Genomic DNA, 23,962 nt, shown 5'->3' on the forward strand with positions numbered 1-23,962 from the left:
AGCTCCACGTGAGAAATGCAGGTGGCTAGAAATGCACCCTCCTTTGCATGTACAGCCCAGCACTGAGCTGATCCTGCAAACCCAGTAAGGAAGAAGACTGAAGACGTGAGAGCCAGCAGCAGTGCCATCTCCACTGGGGCAATCTGCGTTACAGACAGGACCAGCTCCGTCTTCAAAGACAGCTCTCGGGCAAGTCATTTCATCTAATTGTGCCCACCGTCCAGCTGAGGCTTACAGCACTGCAGGTCAGGAGGGCAAACAAACCTCGTGACATGCACGTGGTACAGACTGGTCAGATACCTGTGGGAACAGCAGTGACCCCCGTCCAGGGGCTGCTGTGGGAGTATCAGGGGACTGGAACAAAAGCGATGAAAGTAATGCAGTGATGTTCCTCCTTCTCCTCCGCACCAAACAGCCAATTTATTCTCACCAGGGCCAGGTGGTGTATGGCTGAACATGGGATGAAGTTTGATAATAGGATTTATGGAGACCTTGCTCAAATTTGAAGCTCTCAGAGGAGGGCTCAGCACACTTTTTACACCCTCCCTCTTTTTTCTTGATCCCCTCCCTCAGCACCCACGGAAACATGCAAATTAGGCCAGTGTTAATAGCTGAGGTCTTTATTTAAATTTTTTTATATACAGTAAAAGTGTTGCAGATTTATCTGCAACAATCAGACAAGACAAATGTAAATCTCTCTCAACAATTAGCAGCTTAAGATCTATAAACTACAGTGTTACGTTCACAAGTGTCATTTCTGTACTTTTCAATCCGTGCAAGTGAGTTTTTCTGTTTATTTTTTACACTTTTAAAACACACTTACAGCTAAGTCAATTGCCTACTACTATACCACCTGGCATACACAACACAGACACACGGGGTTTTAAACTCTTTAGCCACATTCAGAATTCACTTAACTGGTAAAACTACCCAATCTCGAACCCCTTTGTAGCTTGGCTTCTTTTGTTACAATGCTGCCTTTTTGTTTAATTTAAAAAATGCATATTTTTCAAAGCTGAAAGACAGTGCTTTTCTGTCCCAGTGCAACATGTACAGAACTCAACATTTCATCTGATCAGACCTTAAAAACTCACAGGATTGGAATAAACCAATGAAATAATTGCTGTGAGCATGCTCAGAATCATTAAACTAAACTAATGAGGCTGAGAGGAAAGAGAACTTCGTAAAATTAAAAACGTTATTTTTTTTGCATCAGTTTTTTTCTTCTTTTCTTTTTTACATTGACAAAGCAAATGGGGGAAAACAGATGAACCACAGAATTTCACTAAGGAGCTGTTGCTTTTTTAACTAACATAGTCCATTATATTCTTCCCTTTTTATATGCCAAGTTGATATGTGCTAAACACATCTAAGCAATTTCAGAATTGTTTCAACTCTGAATATGAAATGTTTTGGGAAACATTCTGCTACTCAGAGATGGTCACTAAAAAGTTTACATCCATAAGGAAGGCTAATAAAAGGTACTCACACATGCACACTCGCATCCATGGTGGAAACTGTCTTCTACATGTCATCCAGGAATGCTTCATCAAGAAATCAAACAAAACCACTTACAAGCAAAGGGAGCTTTAAAGCTAGAATCACATTTCCAACAATATAATCATTGTTAAGCTATCAGAAATCATCACAGACCTTTGAATTGAAGAGGGAGGAAAACCCCAAAACATTCTACTAATGCAAAAGGCAAAACACATGGCAGTTCTGTTAGGATGTGAAAAGTGGATGCAGCATCATATATGGCATTACTGCAGACAACTTTCTGGAATGGAAGAAACTGTCGAGAGAGAAAGAGACAGACAAACAGACATTGTCCAGAACCATATATACATGGCCTTCACCAAACAGTTTTGAGGTGTTAAGTTTCTATTAAGCCTGCACCTTCTGGCAAATTATCAAATGGCATTTTCTGAAAATGATGCAGTTGAGACATTAAATGAAATTTGGATATAAAGAAGGACAAACACTTCCTTTGAATACTATAGATGAGTGGCACTAAGCGTCCAAATCCACTGGCTTTCAACTCCCTCCTGCTTTGACCACATAAAAACCTACCATCAACTATTGTGTGATCAAAACTGAGAAAAACACAGGTGCGAAAGCTAGGTATCAGAAATAAAGGCAACGGAACTTTTCAACTACACACCACCAATTTATTTCTTATGTTATCCACACCTTTGGTTCTGACAAAACCTATTTAATGGGAAGAAGACAATTATCCACGTAATTTGAATCAGCCAGAGAAAGGTGGTAAACAGAACGGAATTTCACTTGAGATAGAAGCATGGTCCAGATAGGGAATGTTTATGCAATCTTTGCTCCATCTGCAACTGTGGAAAGAATGATTATTTTTGGCTTGACTAAGTTGCAATTGGCAATTTGCGTTTTAAGCAGGACAAGAGCAGATTTGCGCATATGGTGACAAAGGCAGGTGTGCTGGAATCCCTGGGGGGGCGTACCTGAGTTTACTGTGACCATGGAAAGAATACACAGAATCTTTGAAGGAAGAAGAATGGTTGAACAGTGGAGGGCTTGCCTCTGCCATCAGGCAGAATACCCTCAAGGCTGTTAACCTATTTTGGGGGAATCTCTTGAAGTTCAGAATTTGCATCAGAGCATAAAGCGTTACATTTATATATACACACACATACATATATACATATACATATATATCATGTACATGTTCCATGTATGTATATGTATGATCTCAACTGGTGTAGGTCACAGGGGCAACATTTGGTTCCTAGACAGAATTTAAGCCTAGAAGGAAGAAAACCAGCAAGATCTAACTAAACACCATAAATGGTGTTGAAAGAGAGTCCTGGAGTCCTTTTGGATTTCACAGAGATGGAATTTGAATCTTTATGTTGTTACAGTGGAAAGGGGCACCAATTAAAAAAATAAATATATACATATATATAGTGAATCCAGATTTCTTGGATGTGAAGCCTGACTGCCAGTACCAACAATCAGCAAAGCATGCTGCCGGGACTTGGCAGCTACAGTTGAAAATGACATTTCCTTTAGAGCTTTGAAAAGGAACCTACACCAAGTACTTGCCCTTGCAGCTAAAGAAGAGGATGTTGTCTATGGCACACTGCACTGATACAATCTACAAAGAAGATTGCTACAAACACACACAAGCGTTCTTATCAGAGCCTGACAGGAGGAAAACTTTGGTTTCAATTTTTAGGAGTTTATCTGAAAGTTAAGTCAGAGTGATTTCCGAGACAATCGTTCCTTTAAGTGGACTGTTGCATCAGTATTTCTTTCCTTAAAAGAATCCGTTTGTTCCCTAGGAAGGGATGAAAAGAAATTCCTTATTCTTATCCTGAGGCCAGGAATGAGAGATGATAACGTGAGGAATACAAACATATTCTCTTTCACATTTGGAAACAAAAACCAAACCAACCAACCAAACAAAACCCTGCATGACAAGAATGTGTGGAGAAGATAGATGTTTTTCATGATGCTGCATCTGTATGCACAGGAGGACAGGTAAATGGCATATGAACATCACTGTGTTCCAGACAGGCTGGCACCAGAAACTACTTTCTGCCCTCCTCAAAACTGTTTCAGGACAAGACGGCTCACAATTATTCACGCATTTCTTCATTTAAAAACATCACTTCTTTATTTAAAAGGAAAAAAAAAAAAGTAATGACCCTCCCAACCCCTTCCAAAAAAAAAACCCCAATAATAATAATAATAATTATAATAAAAAATCCTATATTAGAAACAATAAGGAAGCACTGAGAGTTTGAGTATTACACTCTTCAAGTATGCTGTTTGGATTTTTTTTAATCTGTGAATATACATATATAAAAAAAACCTTAAAAGTGCGACCAAGGGCTTCTGCTTAAAGATAAGTATTTCAAGGACTACTTCAAATACTGTAGCACAACTGTGCAGTTACTGTGTATGGCATGAGGCTTCCACTTCATATACTTGGCAAAGTTGATCAGCCTTACAGAAAGTTTCTCTAAGACAGGTTAGCACAAATGGCAAACCCAGATGCTGAGTTGGGAAAGAGATCCATGCGTTGTTTTTTCTCTTGTTAAGGAAAGAAACCACTCTGAACCCATACATTTGGACATGGAATGTGAGCAGACTTCACAGTAAAAGTTTAGTGTTATAGGTTTGCTGTGGTACCATCCCTCAAGGCTGTGCACTACATTTAGCTTTGCTCATCTTAAGTTAAACACATTCTCCTCTTCCTGACAGGTTTAGTACAGTAGTTCAAGCCACAGTTTAAATTGCCCATTGGTATGCTCCAAATTTCCGTGTTTTATTTATTTGTTTTTGTACACTTTAAAGAATCTTAAGATTTGCATCCAAAGAGAACCATGCTACATAAAAATTATCCAGGATTCTCGCCAAAAAAGAGTTCTTGAATAAAATCTAAAAAATACTATTGCAATGCATCTTGCAGAGAAAAAACGTTATTCTAAATGTAAACAAATTCACTCGGACACTTTAAAACTTCAGCGGAGTAGTTGCTGACTAATCTTTGCCACGCTTGCTCACTGAGCGTGATGGGAGGGGAGCGACGCAGCCAATTCCTCATGCCATCATCTGGGGGGAGACAAGAACCGTTCCAAGTAGCCAGAGATGGCATCCCAGTGCTTCCACATAAAGGCAATGAAAACCACTATGAATAAAGTGCTGAACGTCCTATTGCGAGTTTTCATGAGGGGCACGACACAGTTGGCCACAGTGGAGACGAAGACGAGGAGGACTGCCATGACAGCTAGGAGGATGTTGATGAACTTCCCCAGCAGGTTCCTGGCTGTGGCATTCTCCAGACCCTCCAGCTGCACCACCTGCTGCTGCTGCTGCTGCAGTTCCATCTTGGAGATGCGGGTCTGGCACGCTTCCAGTGCCTCCTGTCGGCAAGAACACACTGCTCGGTTGCCAGCACCCTACACGCCCACCCCCGTGGTGGTCCATGGCACTCATCTTACTGACTAGACCAGACCACAGCCACCTTCCTCATGCACTCTTCTGCAGGATATGAGTCACTACATTGATTTCATACCCTGCAGGAGGAGTAGAAGAGGCTGTGCCATTTCATGTGATTGTGGAGTCCCTCATTAACTAGGTACTGCAGCTCATAACAAAACTTGTGATCTCATTTACATGACAGAGGCTTGACAGAGAAAGGTGACAGCTTGGGCAGAAGCCAGCCTTTGTTGAAACACGCATTTCAGATGCCACTTTGCAATGTCAGCTGTCTGTCCCTGTAGGTGGTATAAAGGTCACCTGAGAGCTCATCATCCCTCCTGTGTTGTGGTCGGACCCAGACGGAGGAGGACACCAATAGCCCTCTGTAACCAGACAGCCTTCATCTGTCTGGAAAGCAGGGGCTACCCAGTGGGCTGCTCACCTCAGCTTCGGTTTCAAGAGACACTGAGGGCACAAAGGCGCTGCGTCCAGCCAGCACTCTTCCTCTTCCACTCTGTTTGCTTACCAGAGCCTCTCATTTCCATCAGTTTCTTTTCCCTGGCTTGTGCTCGTCTGACCCCTCTGTGAGCCCAATCAATTCTCTACTGGATCTGGCAGAAAACTGGAGTCAACAAAGTAACTAATCAAAGAGGCTCAGCCTCATTCTGCTTGGTTAGCTGAATAAGATCAGGGAAGGGTCTGAGAGTGCCAGGGCTGGGATTGCACAGCTGGTGTCATGAGAGGAAGATCTCCGGAGTGCAGCAACCCTTGGCAAGTGGGCCATCGTGCAGCAGGTGGGCTACTGACAAGCAGGAGGGGTTTTAGGGCAATTTGCAATGGCACATTTCTGCTCATGGAGACAGAAAATTACAGTTTTGCCCTTAATCTTCCCTCCGAACTGCTTTTCTCGTGACTCTAAGGCCAGTGTTGGGTAACAACCAGAAGTCTGCAGAGAGCAGCAGTGTCCCTCAGACTGATGTTCAGACAGGAACCAGGATGTTCTCCCTACAGACCTAGCTCCGTCAACTGTTCTTCTGCAACACCAGCCAATCCTTGTAGCTGTTCTTTCATGCAAGAAAACTTGAGGCTTACCTTTTCCTCAGCAATGCTGAGGAATAGGCTAAACCAATTTGCAAGTTTACACTGGAAGTGCTGAATCATAAATGAAGATTAAAAAAAGCTATTGAGAACCCCCTACTTCATTTTAAGTTTCCAACCTTACTTCTTCCTGCTGTATTAAATGAGAAAGGAGAATGAAACCTGAATATTACAACATTCTTCAGAGAGGCTGCTTTTTACTGAGAGAGGCCATGGCACTACTGTCCACAAACACTGATTTATTTTAAGCTTAACCTAAAGGTCATTGTCACCTGTTACATTTCTCTGCCATTGCATAATGTCTGTCAATGAAGTATGAGGCTTCTCTTTAGTTATGTTACCTGAAAGTAATGGGTAAAACTGATCAGCCTCCTCGAACAACCAGAAGCCTGAATGCACATCAACTCAACACAACTTGCAGCTGGACCCAGAAGTGTGACAAAAGCCAAGCCTCCTTTGTTTAAGAGGAGATCACCTGGCTGAAACTTCTTTGGGGGCCAGAAGCAGAACTTTGACCTACAGGTCTCTGCTCACACTATAAATATCTCACATTGGCTATCAAAGCTGAGATGCCTGCTACAACTAACACGACAAGGATTTAAAATAAATGCTAGACTTGTTTCTGAATAGGCTTTTATAAGGTTTAGCTGCTACTTAGATCATTTCCCAGGTCTTTCATTCTGTGTCTGTCTGCCTGGGTCTGTGGAAGGCCCTACAACTGTAACTCTATTTCCATAGCTTTCGTCTTTCACACACTGAAGAACACTTCTCTTTTAAAAACATCTCCGTATTTGGGCAAAACCAATGGAAAGAATTGTTTCCTGACCAGATACAGTGGATACATGAAACCAGCCTCCATCTTCCCTGAGACATCTGTGGTGATTGCTCTAAAATGTGTGACACACAAAAACACCCTAGATCAGTTTACTCAGAATGCTACTGTAAAAAAATATTCAGGTTATAGTTAGTTTCCAATATCCAAAGAAAACCCTGAAAATATAGGCAGCATGAAGAGTGGATGCAGGCTTCCACTTTGCTCTAATCATTTAAAAACCCTTCGCTGGACCAAGTGGTGGGGCCCCTCAGAAGATGAACTTGCCTGCTGATGAATACACACAGCACTTCTTCACAAAAGAAGTTACTCTGGGAGATGCCTGAGGGTCAGTGACTGAATAAAGGCCTTTCAGTTATTTTTAATATGCAGTTTGGGAATAAATCTATAGCAATTAAAAACAAGTACTAAATCAAATAAGTATTTCAAAAGCAAAGCAGTTACTGAAAGGGCAGGTGGAAGACTGGAATTGAGTGCCCTAGTTTCTGCCACCCACCTGGATGTCCCGGGCTCGCTCATAAGACTGGTAGGCAATTTTCTCCTCCATGCTGGCCAGCTCCTGTTTTAGATTCAGGATCTCATTCTGGTGGAGCTCAGTCAGGTCGTTTAGCTGCTCTTCAAGTCTTTCACATCTGGAAATTAGACACATGGTACGGTGGCTTTAATGACAAGAGGAATGCACAATTACACAATAACAGTTGAGCAATGAACACCACAGACTTTTTATTGAAAACCAGAGCAACAAAGTTGGTGAAGGGTCTAGTGGGAAAAACGTATGAGGAGCAGCTGAGGTCCCTTGTTGTTGAGCGTGGAGAAGACCAGGCCGAGGGGAAGCCTCATGGCGGCCTGCAGCTCCCTCACAGGGGAGCGGAGGGGCAGGCGCTGAGCTCTGCTCTCTGGGGACAGCGACAGGACCTGAGGGAACGGCATGGAGCTGGGACAGGGGAGGGTCAGGCTGTGGGTTAGGGAAAGGTTCTGCACCCAGAGGTGGTCAGGCACTGGGACAGGCTCCCCAGGGCAGTGGTCACAGCACTGAGCCTGCTGGAGATCAAGGAGTGTTTGGACAACGCTCTCAGACACATGGTCTGATTTTGGGGTGGTCTCGTGCAGAGCCAGGAGTTGGACTTGGTGATCCTTGTGGGTCCTTTCCAACTCAGGATATTTTCTCATTCTATGATTCTAGTGTGGCTACCTCAATTGCTATGGAAGTCTGCTTTGCAAACAATATAAGGCCTTCTCACTGGGAACTAAGGAAATTCTTTCTAGCAGGTAAGATAATGTTAAGCCTGCTTCAAACCTGGGCAAAAACAAACAGAAAGGTCAAATGACAATAGTCAAGTGATAGAAGAAATCAAGGACAGAATTAGAATATTTATTCCCCGAACCTCTGTTTTAACCAGACTAAGTTCCCTTCTAATACCGTAAACTCTTAAGCATTTTCATCTATACGTAGAACAGTAATTGTGCAAAAATGACTATGAAATAACATGTGACTGATGCTTCGGAGAACGTGATGGCCTTGTCTGATCTTTCCATGTGAGGTCACAGAGATGTCTGATTTATTTATTTCTTTATCTCCTTTGAATGATTCAGCTTAACTAGCAAAGATCATTGTGTTATTTATAAGAAGGGAACATGAATCACTAACCTGCAGTCTCATTTTTCAGTTTGCTACAGTGAATGGACCAAGAGCGGTTTGGAGGCAGAGGGCTGAACAAAAAAATGAGTAACGACAATTCTGAGAAAGTTTTAAACTGACTTCAGTGATAGTACCATGTTATTTTAGCACTATCAAAATACATTAGGGATATTTCATGTCTGTATGTAGCACTAAATTTTTGAAATGCCAAGTGCTTTGCAAGCAACTCATGTTTCAGTACCCTTTAAGAATCAGGCAAGCATTTGTCTTTCTTTCAAAAGGCAAACATGCTCAGAGAGCTTAGGTCACTACCTCAAGGGTCAGGAATGCCCAGCTAGGTACCATCCACACCAGCCTCTTCCACCATGCTCCTCACTAATTTCTCATTATTTGTCCACTGTCAGTGATAGCTCTGACAGCAACTAAGGTATGGGTACAACTGTTGTGGCCACCAGGCTTCTCCTATGCTCATTTGCACTGTCCACTCATTGTAACAGCACAGAACAACTTTACAGTACAGCTATTATCACCTGACTCTTGATACCAGCAATAGAGTAATTTGTAAGGAATTCAACATGGATAATTTCTTGTTTTAATTTCAGTTCCCCTCTGACCCTATCTGAATTTTATACACATATCTACATGCATAAAATAAATAAACAATATTTATCTACAAACAAGAATTTAATTAAAAGTTCTGAAACTGAAACAAAAATCCTTTTTTTTGTTTTTTATTCCAAGATTTCTGGTGCTTCATGAATGAAATATTCAGAATCTGCAGGCATAAACTAGTTTTTAACAATGTTCTTGGGCTTTTGTTTTTAACTGAGAAGTCTAAAGAGAATTTTCATTCACATTCCCAATGTAATATTCCTTTAATCTTGAAGGAGGAGTCAGGTGTAGTGCGACAATTTCCAACAATGAAATACATGTGGTCAACCAGCAGCCAGACTCAGACAACCACCTGCTGACATGGCTCAGCCCAGGATGGTGCCAGAGTCTCTGTGCAACCAAGGCAGGACATGCAAGAACTGGTTTCCCAGGAACTACAGGCTGCAGACATGAGAACAGCCATGTGAAGACTGGCTAATGAAGAAGGAGCCTGGATAATTAATATTGCCATTTGTTCCCACCCAGTTTAAAAAGAATACAAAACAAAACTTGCCAACAACTGAGAAATCATAACTAAATTCACTCAAAGTCCCAAAGGCAGCATTAAATTACTTGAAATATATTCAGCTAGTTAATGTAATTCAAAATTCTCCATTGAGTTTATTACACAAAAAGGAGCTTAAGTATATCTGAAAATACCATTGATTATGTTTTTTAACCTTCTCCCACATAAACACCCTTCACAAAACAGCTGTTGCCAGGCAGCTTATATCCTGTTCTTTAACAAGAGACAATTTTATTTCAAGAACTTCAAAACTACCTCAATCTACACGAAACATAAGAAAACCCTTCGAATCCATATAGTTAAGAGTTTAAGCAAAATTCTTAACTATATGGATAACATGATTATCAACACATGATTTTGCTAACATAATTAGCTAAAAGGCTGGCTCCGGTCCTCCCTGCCCAGAAAGGTGGACTACTGCCTTGTTCCAGAACCTAACTTAATTTTCCAAGGAGTCCCACCTGCTCGACTCAAGAGCCTTTACAGTTTGCACACAACAATCATATGCCTTTTTTTTTTTGTAGACAACTGCTGGAATTGGGTTATTAAAAATAATAATAATAAAACAATGACTTATTTTTGAAATTATATATCCTCTGTTCATCTCATTTTCACTCCTAGTCCCATTATCTACAATTTAGAAAATGTCTTTTTTCTACAGTTTTGTATTGGTGTTCAAATCTGAAAAGCTAAAGGGGGATCACATGACTTACAGGGCTGGAAGCCAGGGTTTTCTGTTGAAGGATGGTTCAGATTCAGTTTAGAGGCATTACAAAAACAAAAGGGACAAGATGTCTGCCAAAAGGGTTAAGACTACACTCATACATGCCTTTCCAATGTACAAGTATCAGCATCTTTGCAACAGACTCTAAACTTGCCTGTGAAAATAGCAGTGCCTCTGCTGAGCAAATCCCATTCCATTCCAGGTACTGAAAGTTCTCATTAGAATTTAAGAATTATCACTACCTAAAATGGGAAATTTCCCCTTAAAATTACTACAGTATAGAGTAACAAGCTATAACTCAGAAACTTTCCTATGTAATAGATGAGTGATAATCATCATACATATTTCATTATCAGAGATGCCATATGGAAGACATCCAGTATACTGTTGGGGTGTTTGGCTAAAGTATGGGATACAGAAATACTTTGTTTAGAAAAGTTGTGTCAGATTTCCACACATTTTCTGAGGCTCACTGTTTGGTAATCAGAAAACTGACTTGAAAATGACTGTGGAAAACAATTATTACAATCTCATTTTTTAAGCACTTTTAGGCATTTTCAAGTAACAGTTGCAAAATACACAGCTAATACAGCATATTTATGGGAGATACATGATGATGGAGACATTTTATCTGTACTCAGTAAATGCTCCAGCAAGTAAAGAAACTGACTGAACTTATGCTGAAAGATCTGTACAGCACACAGTGAACTGAGTTTAATACCTCTCTCCTCAAACATCTCTTAAAACTTTTTTTTTTTTTTTTTGGTGGCTATGTTATACAGAATCTCCTCTAGCCTTTATTTGTCATCCAAATACATTTTTTATGCTACTGAACACACTGCTATCCATAGCAGAATAATAGCTAAAAGCAGTATCTATTTGCAATGTACTCCATGTCTTCTAGCTAAAGGATACGCAAGGGACAGAGCTTGCTCCAAAGGAATACTCTGTGCCAGTATTTATGCCGTGCTTTCAGCTCCAAAGCCTTTCCTGGTGAGAGAAAGAAGCTCTGCATGAATGGTTCAGTGCTTTTGTACCTGGGTGAGGGTCCTACACTGAACACGCAGCTTTTGAAATTTTAGCACATCTGATCTATTTGAAAATAAATGAGAACAGACTGAAGCCCAGTGATCAGACTGTAGCAAAAATGAAAGCGCAAGCTTCCAGCATTTTGGCTGACAGATTTCTGTGACAGGAATGTGAGAGATTTAAATGCACTTTCCAAGGATGCTGGGTTGGGCAGAAACCCAAACCCTCAGACTGGCCACACTCCAAATGTGTGAGCTCATGGATTTCACTGTGTACAAACAGGTTCCTAAAGGGACAAGAAAGATGAAAATATTCAGCAGGAACTTTATTTTGGTCTCAACAGCACAGAAAGTCCTTGCTCGTATCAGTAAACAGCTGCCACTCTCCAGCCGCCGTGATAAGCAGCTGGCCATCCCAGGGCTCGCCCCCAACGCAGAGGCAGCACAATGGCTGCGGAGGATCAGACCAGGATCCCAGAGGCTGCGGAGGAGCAGGCCGGGATCCCAGAGGCTGTGGAGGCGCAGGCCGGGATCTTCCTTCCTCGATGATTCAGCCCGGGCAGTGGCGCGGTGCTGTGGGGCCAGCCGCTCTGCCAATGGGCGGGCAGGGCAGGGCAGGGCAGGGCAGGGCCCCGCAGCGCGGAACTGGGGTGACTGCGGCAGCAAGGCCCTGCCCTGTGGCCGGCTAACCAAGAGCCGGGCCGACTGACAGCAAGGTCTCAAAGCGGGGCAAGAGAGGGAGGAGATGGAGCAGGTCACGGAAAACCTGCGAGGCAAGCCACGGCCGATAAACAGAAGCTAAATGAACGCGCAAGGAAAAAAGACTAGAACCTGCAAAAAAAAGCAGAAAACCTAAGAAAGAGGAAATGGCTCAAGACTGGGTGAGAAATGGTACAGCACTCGCTTCGTTCCAGCTTCCAGGTACAATACAAACACTCAGTGCAGCCCTATAAGCAAAGGCTTCTCTAAAATAATTTTTTTAAACCTTAACTGGACTCAGTGCCTGTTTTTGAACACTTCCCAGAAACAGAGCAGAGCTGTGAGGTATTTATAGCTTCTAAAGCCAGTTATGATTAATTTGAATCCCCAGCCTCAAACCATGACCTCCATTTCTATCTTTCCCTTTTTTTTTTTTTTTTTCTGAAGAGAGATGAAGAAGAAGAGTTACTGGCCAGAGGAACAGGGGCTGGCCTCCTCAGACGAGGCAGCACCGTCCTCCCAGCCCTCATGCATACCACATAGCCTTCCATTTCTCAGGGGAATGCTGTCTTCTATCTTCATGATATTTTAGAATATGGAAGCTATCAGACAAGAACCTAGATTTGTACATAAGGTATTTTTCTCAATGTGATTAATCCGTGAGCTCCTTGTGGATCGTGCAGTTACCTGCTTTGAAAGCTTGTAGAGACAAGAGCACTTAGTGTGGTTCAACTGGTCCTTTTTAAAGGTCACACCTTCAATTAATTTGCATCAGCTTTCCAAATGGCAAGTCTAAATCACTATCGTTTTATGCCTTTATAAGCTAAATGCATACTCTCCTGAAAGCTTTTCACTCCAGGCTGCCTCGGTTAGGCTATGGGCTCACCTTCAAGGTAGCACTTCATACTGGACTTGTAGGAGGACCTATGTGAACCTTGCTAAATGGTTTCAGGGAGTAACTAGTCAGTTTAGCTGACAAGAGACATCAGTCCCCAACCAAGGTCTTTTGTTTTAATTTCAAGCCACTCCTTCAGTTGGACTGTGCTTGCATATAGCGTTCCACTATGAATGGCTACTGCTGTATGTGGGAAACAACAACCTACACAGCACCAGACAACAGGACCCCTCTCTGCCGGGGTGCAGAAGATCAAACTCTACATCGCTTCACAACGTGACTTCATGACAATGAAGTACTAGGAACCAAAGTTGCTGTGTTAGGCTCCGGTTTCAGTGAATCGCTGATGGTTGCAACGTGGGATTAGAAAGTGATGTTGGTCTGGCTTTGTCTAGCCAAGCTTTGCAAAACACACAGAAAGCCTGCTGTCACTACAAGATCCTAGCAGGCTAAGCCTTTTCAAATGTTTTTCCAATGATCTGGCACCAGCATGTCTGAAAAGCTGTAGGGTGACTATGTAGCACCGTGCAAACTAACACAGCAAATGGCACAGGGTACTTCAGAAAGCCTGTCCCCACATCCAGCAGCTGCACCGAGCCTCAGTTTGTGCTTCACAGCCTGGTCTAACTGGTGAAGGCCACAAACAAGCTCCTTACAAAGGCCTGCTGTGCTCCATCAGAATGAGGATTTGGGTGCCTTGAATTTTTTATCTAAAGTTCTGAAAGTGCAGTTGAAGAACCACACTGAATTTAGGTCCTGAAGGGCTGGCAGAAGGCCAGACTCCCTCTACCCACCCCAAAAGGAGGCTGGGGAGCAGCCCCTGCTCCCAGCATGTGATGGGGATGCAGCACAATCTGCAGGGCAGCACGGGGACAGCCTGCTGAGAGCTCTCACTGCCAGCATGGGAGGAGAAGGGAAATCATTCCCCTCAGGAACTGAGGTGGCCAGAGGTGGTGGCTGCCATACTGCCAGGCTGCCCCTTGTCACACCCAGAGCCAGGAACTGGTAGTACCACAGCAGCCCCACCACCTTCCCATCCCTTCCAGCAAGGGGAAGACTGATCAGAACACCAGGTTACCCACTTCCAGAGCCACATTACCTCTGCAAAAAGAACAGAAGTAACAGCACATTACCATGCCATTAGTTAACATTTAATATTTCTTTGAACTCTGCTGCTGTGGGGCAGAGCTGAGAAGAGAAGGGAAGGGAACGTAAACAGGAACCTAGTTTTGGTGTATGAGTAAGAGTGCGTCTTTTTGGAGAGCCTTAAGAATTCTGGTTATTTCTTTTTCTGTTAGATGTGAATCTGAGCAGTGGAGGAGGCAGAGTCAGGATGCTGCACATTTGTACCCTCCTGAACCTTGCCTTGTCTCAGACCTTTGTGGGCTTTTTCCTAGGTAAAGCGCTTCCTCGGTAACAGTCACTGCATCAACATACTCCTGTTTTCTGGGGACACCACCTTTCTAAACTTCTTTGGCTTGACTTTTTATCTTAAAAGAACTATGAAATGGCCTTTTAAATGGCCTTTTTTTTTTTTTTTTCTGTGTCTTTCTTGTAGAGAGAAGGAAATGAACAGCAGGATCATGATATTTGCAAAGCACGATGTTTGGAGGGCAAAATCCAAAGATGACTCCAAAGCTTCCTACTTGAACCAAGCTGCTGAGTACTACTATCCAGGACTCCCATGCTCTGCAACTCACAGTATTTAACAGAAAAACTAATAAAACAGTACTTACCTGTACCGCTCCTCCTGCAAAGTCTGCATTATTAACGAGTAATCCCTCTGATAGCGAACCTTAAGGTCCTCAAATGATTCTTCCAGTCTTGCCTGTGTCTCTCGAATTTCTTGAATCTCATGTAGTATTGCATCAAACCCTGAGCTCTGCATATCCAGAGTGTTTGTTTTGGAGCTGGAAGCTCCCACAGGGCCCCCTGTTGTGCTGTTGGCTCCCACTGAGCCTGACGTGGCACTGGAGCAATCCTCTTCACTGCCATATTTTGGGCTTGACTGAAAGTTCTGGATAACACCTAGAGCCTTGCCTCCTGTCCCATCTTCCTGGCCTTCTTCTAAGGAGTCTTTCAGATTAGCAATATTGTCTGCACTCCCAAACTTGTTCCTTATGAGGGAGGCAATCTCACGAGGTTTGGAAACCACAGCTCCTGCTGCTGAATGTGTGGCTTGGGAGAAACTGGAAAGCCCACCTTTAACACTATCTACTACTCCCTCACTGAAGCCAGTGACTTTTGCTCCAACATCTTTCAATCCCTGATGCATATCCCTGAAGACATCCTTTGGCTGCCGTGGCATCCCATTCTGCTCAATCTCTCGTAGCTTTCGATGGTAATGCTCTAGTTTCTTCTGCAGCTGCGAGATCGTCTGGGCGGACTTTTGATTTTTCTTCTCAAACACTTGCTTAATACGGGCGCTCTGCTGCTTGTCTGCGTTGTTGGCTAGTTTCAGGTACTCTGCCACATTGTCATCACGGGCTGTTTGTTCGATTTTGATCTGCTCAGTCAACTTCAGTATCTTCTGTTGCAGGTGTGTGATAGCCACTTTTGTACGCTGAGGATCTGGGGTCCCATCAACAGAGTCTGCGTTGATGCTGCCATCAGTGCTCGAGGCCACTGCACTAGAGGTCTGCGCTAGGCTGCTGACTTCCAATCGCTCGATCTAGACGAGGAAAGAGAGAAATATAAACACTAAAGACCAGTTTTACTAACATAGAAACCTGTCCTTTTTTGTACCAGCCATCTTGACACGTGGATGTTATTCTACAAAAATGCACCTTTTTTCAGCTGGCCAGGGTATAGTATAAATATCCCTAAATCTCTACACGTAAGAATTGAGCATGATGCGTTTTACGGGCAGGTAGTAAAAGCAGAGGAAAAGGAAAGCAAACTCCCAAACACTTGATGGCCTTGAACAACCAAAAAGTCAAGCACAAAGCAAGACAGAGAACCCAGCTTTGGCAGGCTGACTTCTGGGAAGTTTTGATATGTGGCCAGTGGCTCCATCAGCATCAGAATACAAAGGTAGAGAAGGTGAGCGTAAAAGAGCAAAAGCCATATACATCAAGTAAGTAGAAAACCCAAAGCATTCTCTGCGCCTCATTTATTTATACGAAAGCAAGGAAGTACCGAAACTTGGTGAAACAAAAGATCTACCGAGCGCAGCGCTCAGAGCAGAAATAAACAGACCTCCCGACCTCTGAAAGCATGCCCTGCTTCGCGTTCCCAGGCCCGCAGCTCATGCTGCTGGCGATGCGGCGCGAGTGGGTGCCTCGGAGCAGAAGGAAGACGCGACGGAGACGCGGGGCGCTGCTTCCCCGCAAAGGAGGCGCCCGAGCCTTCTCCTCCGGCCCGAAGCAGCACGCCGCCCCGCGGCACCTCCCGCCCCCGGCCCGCCCCCGCCGAGCCCCGCGCCCCGGTACCTTGGCCCGGCGGAGCAGCAGCGCCCGCTCCCAGTGCATGGCTCCCGCCGGGCGCCCGCATGGCCCCGCGCCGCGCCCCACCTGCCCGCCCCGCCCCGCCCCGCCCCGCCCCGGTCCCGGTCCCGGTCCCGGTCCCGGTCCCGGCGGGTGCGGGGCTGCCGCAAGGCCCCGGCGGGAGCCGCCCGCGCCACTCAGCGCCGGAGGCGAGGCCTCGCCCTGCAGCTGGCGGGGGGCGCGCCTCGCCCCTGCCGTTTACCCCTGGGACTCGGTGGGCTGGAAACCTGGCCGCTGGCGTTTCCAGACCACGCCGCTGCCACCTCCTCGTCCACGCTACTGTCGTGTTGACGGCAGCTTAGTAATGCTTTGAAAGGTGAAGTCTAAAAATGATGCTTAGAACCACCTCTATTCACGTGGAGGGGATGGAGAGGGAAAAAAGAAAAAAAAAAAAAAGGAAAAAAAAAAAAAACACCACCGTTTTAATTAGTTTTAAACCATGCAGAACAAAATAAACATTTTGGCTTTTACAAACACAGCAAACAGCTCTGTAACACGCTGGATAAACAGGCTGTGATTCACGCGCTACACATCCAGCAAACAAGATTTAATGGTACACATTTCTTCTCCTTGGAACCAGCAGCCTGATTTAAACAATGGACAGCATTGCCAATCACTTAAACAACTACCATTCAATGCATGGCTTACCCACCAAATGCAGAATGCATTTCCACATCTGTCTTGTGAACATACACTTCACGAAACAACAGCAAAATATTAGCGTTAATTGTACCCCTCTGGTTTCAGTAGTTTATATTTGTGATTCACCACAACAAAGCAGTACCCTGCAGTAGAGGGGCAGTGCTGCGTGTGCGGCAGCAACTCTGCTGCTGCTGAGCGGGCTGAGCCAGCCTTTCCCAGCAGCTTCACATGGAGGCTCTGTGCTATTGCATTGAAAGGAAAGACAATTACCTGTATGGAGCACTCAGCTGATTTATTTTCTAGGGGAGTTTGGGTACTGGAAACCACAGAATATCAGCTTTCAAGTCTGTAGCGACTGCAGAAATATCAACCACTCTCTCAAACAGGTTTATTTGTATAAACCCATGATCTCGAGACAGATTAGTGGAAGACTAGTGCAGAGGACTTACACTAAATCAGTGGGACTAACAATACATGGCATTAGTACTGTAGAGAGAGTATTCTGTCTCTGAGATGTACGGACACAATTGGTAAAACACCTTCTTGGAATTTGCAATTTCATCCACATTTTCATAGGACTGTCACTGATCCAATTTCTTCATATGGCCCAGAAGTAAACAAAGATCCTGCGCACACCAGGCACGCCTGACCTAGACAGTGGTGGCCACCAATTCCCTGAGGCATAAAGTGCTTAGCTCCTTCTCAACAGATCCTTTACGATCAGCAGACACAGCTCTATTTACTGCTTTTCCAACTTGCCATAATCTGCAAAGCAGCACAGTGTAGACTCTCCTATTCTGTACACCAACACAATCTTATTATTCCTCTAAACTGCTTTACAAAAACAAGCTGGCTTCTCAAAAAATAATAAAAAAAGCAACAAACAAACAAAAACCCCTACCAACGCATTTGTAAAGATTTGTAAATATTAAGATCATGTCAATATCAAGAAGGAAAGATTAATATTAAATATCAAGAAGTAAATATTAGTATAAATGGCAGATAAAAAAAGAAAAAAAAAAACAACACACAAACTTAATGCTTCCCCCCCCCCCCAGAAAGTAACTTGAGATAACATTTCATAACTAAATACTTTTGAACCTGGCAGTGGTAAAGGTGGGTGCGAGTGGGTCTGATCCAGCGTCCCAGAACCACACCGGGCTACGAGCTCACCCACAGCACAGATGTGCTACAAGCTGAAACTGGCACATTCAGTGTTGTAGAACAAAATGGAACTTCAACATTACTTTGCAATAACAAGTTTCTATTGACTTAATTCGCTGCAATTTGGGTCTAAATAGCATGTGTGGGTAATTATAAATTAAACTACCAGTACACTCTTCTTTCAGACAAGAGTTTTTTGAGAGGAAAAAATCCACAGAAAGTTTCTCTTTCCCCCCTTTAAAGGCAGTTACTACAGAAAGTTTCTCTTTCCCCCTTTTAAAGGCAGTTACTTCAGCGTATATTCTCAGGTTATTTTCCTATACCTGTGACAGAAAATAATCCGGAATAGCTGTAATAGAGTACACCATCTTGGGTTAATTATTTCAGAATTACCATTTGTGTGGACATTACTCTGGACTGATACAAAGGGTTTCTTCCAATTAAAAAGCAAATGACTGTACAAAGTGCTATTCTGGGGCAGAACAGAGATAAGTACCTTCACTGTATCAACAGTGCTTTAGAAAGGGAAGACTCAGCACAAAGCGGGCCCCTCAGACCACCGGGAAATGCTGGTGTAATGTTATTGATTTAAGATGACTGGCAATCTGTCCTGAAAAGATGCTGGTAAATGAAGTATTTTAATGGTCAATGTTTGTATAAAAATAGGCATTACAATTCAGTTTGAAAATCTGCCTTGCAATACAATTTTGCAGTATATTGAGTCAGTCTAAACCGAGTGGACCTGCATGACCACCCAACCAGGAGGTAACTGAAAACTGCTTTGGCATTATGCCATTGATCAAATGAAGTCACATGAGGACTTTCCTTCTTGCTCCTCCTCAAGATCTTACCAAATTCCTAGCACTTTTGAAGCTATCGTGCCTTCCCTTCTATAAAAGCTTTTCTATCTGTTTTGCAATAATAGGCAGTCCATACAGAACCTATGATTCTGCCTCTTTTGGCTTTTCTGAAGATTAAATGTGTTCATTTTAAGGTGTTTCACCCTTCTATAGAAAGTACTTCAGTAAATTTACAAAGTCTGTTTTTTTTTTTTTTTTTTCTCTCTTCTTGTTTTAAAACATGCAGAGCAGCTGGCTTAAGCAAATAGTAGCAGAATTCAGAACAAGCCTACTTTAAGGAGATTGCTCCGCTCTCGTTTCCTTCCATATTTGGAGCTTTAAAATTGTGACTGCAAAGCATCATGCTACTTGGAATAAAAATATATAGGGCAAGGTGAGAAAGGTGAACTGAGAACAACAGAAATGAGCAGCCCTGGAAGGAAACTGAGTGATTTCTTGAGTGCCTGGATTAGTCATATTTCCCAGTGACTGAGCACTCTCAGTGGTATAGAAAACTAATCACTAAAGAATTCAGGTGTTGTTTTTTTTTTTCCACCTCACTGTACTGAAGGCAGTACAGTGCCTTCATCAGAAGAATTTACGAGACTCACAGAAAGTAGTAAGTTTTAGATTTCCTGTTTCAAAACAGTCCTCATTAACAGACTCGTCAGCGCAGGGCTGACAAAGACGTGTGTGCTGTAGGTGCAGACAAACTGGCTGCTCCCTGGGACGCAGCAGACAGGACGGGATGACTCGGGCAAACCTCTCCATGTCAGGTGGACAGACAGTCGCCTGCCGTGGGCATGAAGCAGTGTGGAGTCCAGTGATGGATGCAAGACAGTTAGCTCATTAGGAAATATGACCTGTAATTAACACCTTATGGGAATAAAAATTAGAGGGGAGAAAGAAAGAATGTCTCATGTTTGACTGTGTCTGCGGATTTACCACACCATACAGACATACGCCTGTACTACAACCCCTCCAGCCTCAGCTTGGCCCCGTCCCAGTGGGAGGCTGAGATCCGGCTGCAGAGAGCACGTGGAGCCCAAGACCCTTCGTGGCCTGGGCCTGTGGGTGACAGGAGGGTTGCGTGGAGTCGCACCTTTGAACTGAGATGCCGAGTGAGATCCAGATTGCTTGTTCTTAGAACCCCCAGAACACGCTCTATATTTATTAAACTCTGAAATGCTTGAAATAGATAATTCCTTTTGATGCCTCTCAAGTCTCCTTGCACTTTCAGCTGGATGTAGAATTATTTACTTCCTACCCTGATCTGCAGTGGCTCTGAACACCAACCTGAAACGTTATTTTAAGGCACCTTTATGTGAAATTTTCAGTGCCAAAAAAGTGAGCTTTGGGGGGAAAAAGAATACACATGAGCTAATGCAGATAAACAAAACAGTGAAAAATAAAAGTTATTGAGACCTCTGGAGAACAGCAACAAACAAACACAAAAAATATTGGATTTTGGAATTGGATACTCGAGTGTTAAAACAGATCCAGTTTCCTATTCAAACATACGGTCATGTTTTGCAAAGAATTATTTTAGATGTCCCTAAGAGAGGTTTTATACCACCAGACTTCACTTTTTTGTTGCTAAGTGTATTGAATTTTTAAAAAGACTTCATCAGAGGGAACAGATATTTTGCAATACCATTCTTGTAAGCCTGGCAGAACTACTCACAGAAATGCTAAAATACAGTTCTAAAAATAGTTCAAGATACCAGATACAAAACAGTGAAACTGATCTCAGACAGCTATGACCAAGTGGGTAAGCCATTTCATCATCATTTTAAAATAACATTAAAGTAAGCTTATAAAGAAGAAGCACTTACGACTGATTTTCAGCCACACCAAAAGACACAAGAGGCAGGAAGTCACTTTTTTTTTTTTTTTTTAATAAACAACTTTTTCAGAAAGTCACAAGTCTGTGATCCCATGGCAGCCACTTTGGCTGCGGTCCCATATCAACAGGGGAGAATTACCATTTGTTACTCAGGGAGGATGTTTTCTCGTCCACTTGGCCCAGCTGGGTCAGAGGTACACGTGCAGTGTTCCACAGGTACTGCTGTACTGTGTTCTGCACTACAGTTGTCCATGGTGTGCTGCTGCTGAGAAACCAAATGCCAGGGAAAAGGAGTTCCTTTTACTTCCTACTTTGCTCTAAAACATCGCTGGTGAATGGACCTTAGCAAATTCTCACATTTCCAATGGGCTTATTGCTGGATGTGTCAGTGTGGGATACTGTATAATATTTTCCTTTCTAAAAGCAAACAGATGGCGAACTGCACTATGCATAAGATTTAGAAAAACTGTATCTTGATAATGTTCAGGATCAAGCTGCTTCAGAGTCAAGAAATTCTGTGAGCAGGAAGGTATCTGTATGAAAGGGGCTTGAGATTACTTAAAATAAATGATTCTCAAATTTAGTTTTATCTTTCTTGTTTCCATCCAACATGTTTTTGGTAACATCTCTTATTTTGAGGAGTCAAAGGTGGCTTTTATTGCTTTAACACAGGGGTGACAAACAGTAGAAGAAAACCATCTTCTGTTCAATAAACTATGTGTCACATGAAGTAGAATAAAGTTTTTGGCTGCTGCTGCAGTTTCCACTAAAGTAGTAATATACCCCAAATTCACATCAGTTCCAGGAGTCCTGCACTTCAAAGAGAGATGTGTTTTTAAGAGGTATGAAACTGACAGTCTGGCAAACTATGGCTGTAGAAAAAACCACAGCTCTTGATAACAGGATAGAGGTGTTAACCTCAGTTTATGATAATGACACTGTAATTTCTCATTTGGCCCTGTGTTCCTCATTTCCCTACACGGCAGTTTTGTACATTGTGAAAAATGACCTCCATTAGGCCCCAAACGTTTATATATCTGCATTAAATCATCTAAATGTACATTTTTATAAAGCCATGCATAGAATCACTGTGAGGTACAGTGAAGAAGCATTTAAACAACATGAATTACTATGAGGTACCTTCCACACATTCAGTTAAGTGTAATTTACAGCCAGATATCACCCTCCTGCATAAAACCCGTAGCATAATTCTTTAAACAATATTTGAGTCAAGGTGGCATCAGCTCTACTGTCAGGTGAGTACGCTGTGTATGATGCCCCTACTGGATCCAGTGAAGACAAACCATACTGCAAAATCTACTGTGGGTCCTGAATTAAAAAAAAAATACTGGAAATTACTCTGTCTGACCTACTTTGGTATTGTAATAAGTAATTTATGACCTATGGTTGAGACAGCTTTTTTCTAATGCTTTGCTTCTGATAGGATGTTACAAAACCACAGACTGGCCGAGGTTGGAGGGGCCTCTGGAGGTCTTCTTATTCAAGCTCCCTGCTCAAACTGGACCACCTAAAACAGGCTTCCCAGCACCATGTCCAGACAGCTTTTGAATATCTCCCAGGATGTAGATGGCACAACCATGTAGTATACTTGTGGATATGTTTATAAAGACAAAAAACTTGGGCCTGCAACCCTTTTACTCTGTCTACTGCAACACTGCCACACGTTTGATACTATCAACTCTCTGGCTCACTATTTGTTGCAAGTTGCATGTTTATATCATTGCAAATCCTGTGTCCAGGATGCCTCTTGATCCAGATGGAACAGCAGACATAAGGGAAAAGATTTCTGTTCATTCACCTCTAGACTAAATACAGGCAGAAGATCCAAATAATGCTGTACTGAACCACCCCTAGAAGCACAACAGCTCCCTCCCGTGTGAACGCACAGAAGAGTGAGTTATACCTTCCACCTTCCCCAGCAAGTGCCCAGTGCACATACATGCTCGTGCACTACTTAACACCTGCCTTGGCTTTACTGCCAACACGAATACAAAAGGAAAACAAAGGAAAACAGGTCCAGCATGAATTCCTCATGACACACGGTGCAGTTACTCTGCAAAAATTTATAGGCTGATTCCATCTTCAGAAACTGTAGCAACTTCATATTTTAAGAGGCCTCCCTCTACTTACCCACTGAAACTGCTGGTCATTGCCAGGAACTGTTTTGAGCAGTCCTTATTACACTCCAAAATCAAAATCAAAACCAGAACTGGCTAAGGAAAGCATATGAACAGATGGACAGCTCAAAGAAGTCTGTGTGTTTTTCATACTACAGTCCACTGGTTAGATTATAATTAGGATTTCTAAAAGACATAAACAATCTTTGCCTGTGGGCAATTAACCCTCAAAATGATAGGAAGACTGGCCTGGTTACAACAACAACAAAAAACACCATGAGAAAGCAAAAACGGCAAATGACTGAAAAAGTACAATAAAAATTCCCATACAATCCCTTTGTCTGCCTAAGATAACAACTAGAGCAAGGAACCAACACTGGTAACACCAAAAGGAAATGTCTTTATACCTTAGTCATAGCAGTTAAACAATGATGAGCGATGATTAGTAAAACAGTTGCACTCACATGTCACATCTGCCAACCCAGAGGAATGCATGTGGTTCTCAGCATTCCTGTGTGCCCAGTGTGTCCTCACGCTCTAGAAAGGGGAAGAGACGGCAGATACCTAACCAGGGAGAGAAAGGCTAGACAGCAGCCTCAAGAGAACAACATTTTACAATAATCTTGAGAGACCTGTATGTGATTTAGTGTTCCCTTTCTTTGGTGACAGTGCCAAGGTAAGCAGTTTCTTGCCTTTGTGCTGGCATGAGCAGGGGATGGGAAGGACAACAACTTGTGGGGCTGAGTGGTGGGCCAGACTGGGGTCTGACCTCCACTAGGCCTAACCCAGCCAGA

The 23,962-nt window shown here is 43.1% G+C and overlaps 1 protein-coding gene across 12 annotated transcripts in view; it reads right to left on the bottom strand.

Moving 5' to 3' along the window:
* Positions 1-604: 604 nt before the first annotated feature.
* TMCC1 (transmembrane and coiled-coil domain family 1) overlaps positions 605-23,962 on the bottom strand; it is an 89,300-nt gene continuing 65,942 nt past the window's right edge. For 10 of the 12 annotated variants that reach the window (XM_084292828.1, XM_084292827.1, XM_084292822.1 and 7 more), the window contains 3 exons: positions 14,791-15,725; positions 7,389-7,524; positions 1,651-4,904 (listed from right to left, as the gene is read on the bottom strand). In XM_084292828.1, coding sequence (XP_084148954.1) covers positions 4,590-4,904; positions 7,389-7,524; positions 14,791-15,725 — 1,386 coding nt within the window. In that variant the 3' untranslated portion in view covers positions 1,651-4,589. Of the gene's footprint in view, positions 4,905-7,388; positions 7,525-14,790; positions 15,726-16,485; positions 16,540-23,962 lie in introns of those variants that run through there. The other 2 variants (XM_084292830.1, XM_084292826.1) reach the window with 2 other exon arrangements.

The sequence above is a fragment of the Netta rufina genome (genome assembly GCF_964035555.1).
Source record: "Netta rufina genome assembly, chromosome: 10".
Taxonomy (NCBI): Eukaryota; Metazoa; Chordata; class Aves; order Anseriformes; family Anatidae; genus Netta; species Netta rufina.